Raw genomic sequence first — 1575 nt, 5'->3', positions numbered from 1 at the left:
AGTACGGTAAGAAAATTGTTTCTATGCATTCCAGGCTCTTGGAGACTTTGTGAACAGCAGACATGTGCCCTTTGCTTGGGGTGGCCCATCTAGCTGCTCAGGTCCTCAGTCTGTGAGGGGAGTGCTCCCCATGCCCTGGCTCTGTGAGGATCACATATCAGGGGCTGTGGCTCTCCTGTGTGGAAAGGACCACGTAATGTTTAAATGACTACAGTTACTTCCGAGTCTGGCAGCTGGTAAAAGGAAGACAGAAAAGGAAGCAGGGGGAAATGGTTCTGTGTGTAGCATGGAACTTGCTTTTGGGGCTTGATTTCCCCTAAGTGCTGCTTGTTTCTGTTTGAAATTTTCATAATTACAATTAGGAATTATAATGGAGCAAAGTATACTTCCATGTAATCCAAAGCATAGTTTGTCTTTTGAAATATTAATAATGAAATTCCTTAGTTTTCTAGAATTTGACTGATAAATAGATCAAACATGTTATTCTAAACAAAGGGAAGAGAAAAATTTGTAGTTAAGGGAAAGTATGCACTATCGGGGGCCAGAGAGCTAGCTCAGCCGACTGAAGTGCCTACTTAGGCAAGCGCAAGTCCCAGCACCATATGCTGCACCAGCTCTGCCCCGTGGCAGACTGAGGCAGCCACAGAGTTTGGGCGTAGAGGCAAATACTATAATTCCAACGCTGGGGAAGCTGAAAACAGGAGGATCACTATAAGTCTGAGCTGCATATTGAGACCCTGTAACAACCAAATACATTTAAAAAAAAAAAAGTGTACACTATATAAACTTCCTAACTTATGTAATTTATAGTGTAACTTATACTATGTGTATGTGTGGTTTTATTTTGTTTTTGCTCTTCTGGGGATTGAACAGAGTCTCGTACATGCTAGGCAATTACTGTACTACTGACTATAACCCTTTCCCTTTGTTTTTGTTTTGGGGGAGTTTTTGATGGTTGTTGTTTTGACACATCTAATTAAGTTGTTCACATCCTTAGCCTTTCAAGTAAGAGTTATAGATGTGTTCCACTTTGCTGGATTTTGTGTTACTTAAGGAATACAGTTTAGGTATAGCTCAGTGCTTACAGTCATCATGTTTGTGTAGTTCTTAGCTTGCAGAACTGTCACATATATCCTAAACGAAACTTTTAATCTCACCATTTAACCAAAGTTACTTAAGGTTTTTGACCTATGCTATTATCTGTTACTCTTGAGAGAGAGTGCATATGTGTAACTGGTGGTAGATAAGCCATGGATGAAAGCCCTTCTTAGAATAACTCTTCAGAATCTGTTACAGTCTTCAGAGTCTGTACATGAAGAAATAGACATCAAGACCGCCATACAGTAGAGAGAAGTTGGAAGACATTTAGGAAAAGAGATGAAATTAGAGCAAGTGAAGAAAGGCCTTGTCAAAAGGAGAAAAGGAAAATTTCTGTGGAGTAATAGAGTTAAAAGTGACACCCAAGAGAAGGACAGGTAGGAAAAGAAGTAGGTGAAGTAGGTAAGGTTAGAGGTAAGTGTTCTAGGGGCCAGGGAGATGGCTCAGTAGAATAAGAGCTTGCCTGGCAAGCACAAG

At 40.5% G+C, this 1575-nt stretch overlaps 1 protein-coding gene across 1 annotated transcript in view; it reads left to right on the top strand.

Moving 5' to 3' along the window:
• Mpc1 (mitochondrial pyruvate carrier 1) overlaps nucleotides 1–1575 on the top strand; it is a 28574-nt gene that overhangs the window by 23010 nt on the left and 3989 nt on the right. Inside the window, exon 2 of the mRNA XM_004646220.2 lies at nucleotides 3–6. Within this exon, the coding sequence (XP_004646277.1) occupies nucleotides 3–6 (4 nt within the window). The remainder of the gene's footprint in view (nucleotides 1–2; nucleotides 7–1575) is intronic.

This window comes from Octodon degus, unplaced genomic scaffold, assembly GCF_000260255.1.
Source record: "Octodon degus isolate 3935 unplaced genomic scaffold, OctDeg1.0 scaffold00261, whole genome shotgun sequence".
NCBI lineage: Eukaryota > Metazoa > Chordata > Mammalia > Rodentia > Octodontidae > Octodon > Octodon degus.
The sequence above is the reverse complement of the archived record's forward strand: the minus strand, read 5'-3'. Positions and strand labels throughout refer to the sequence as shown.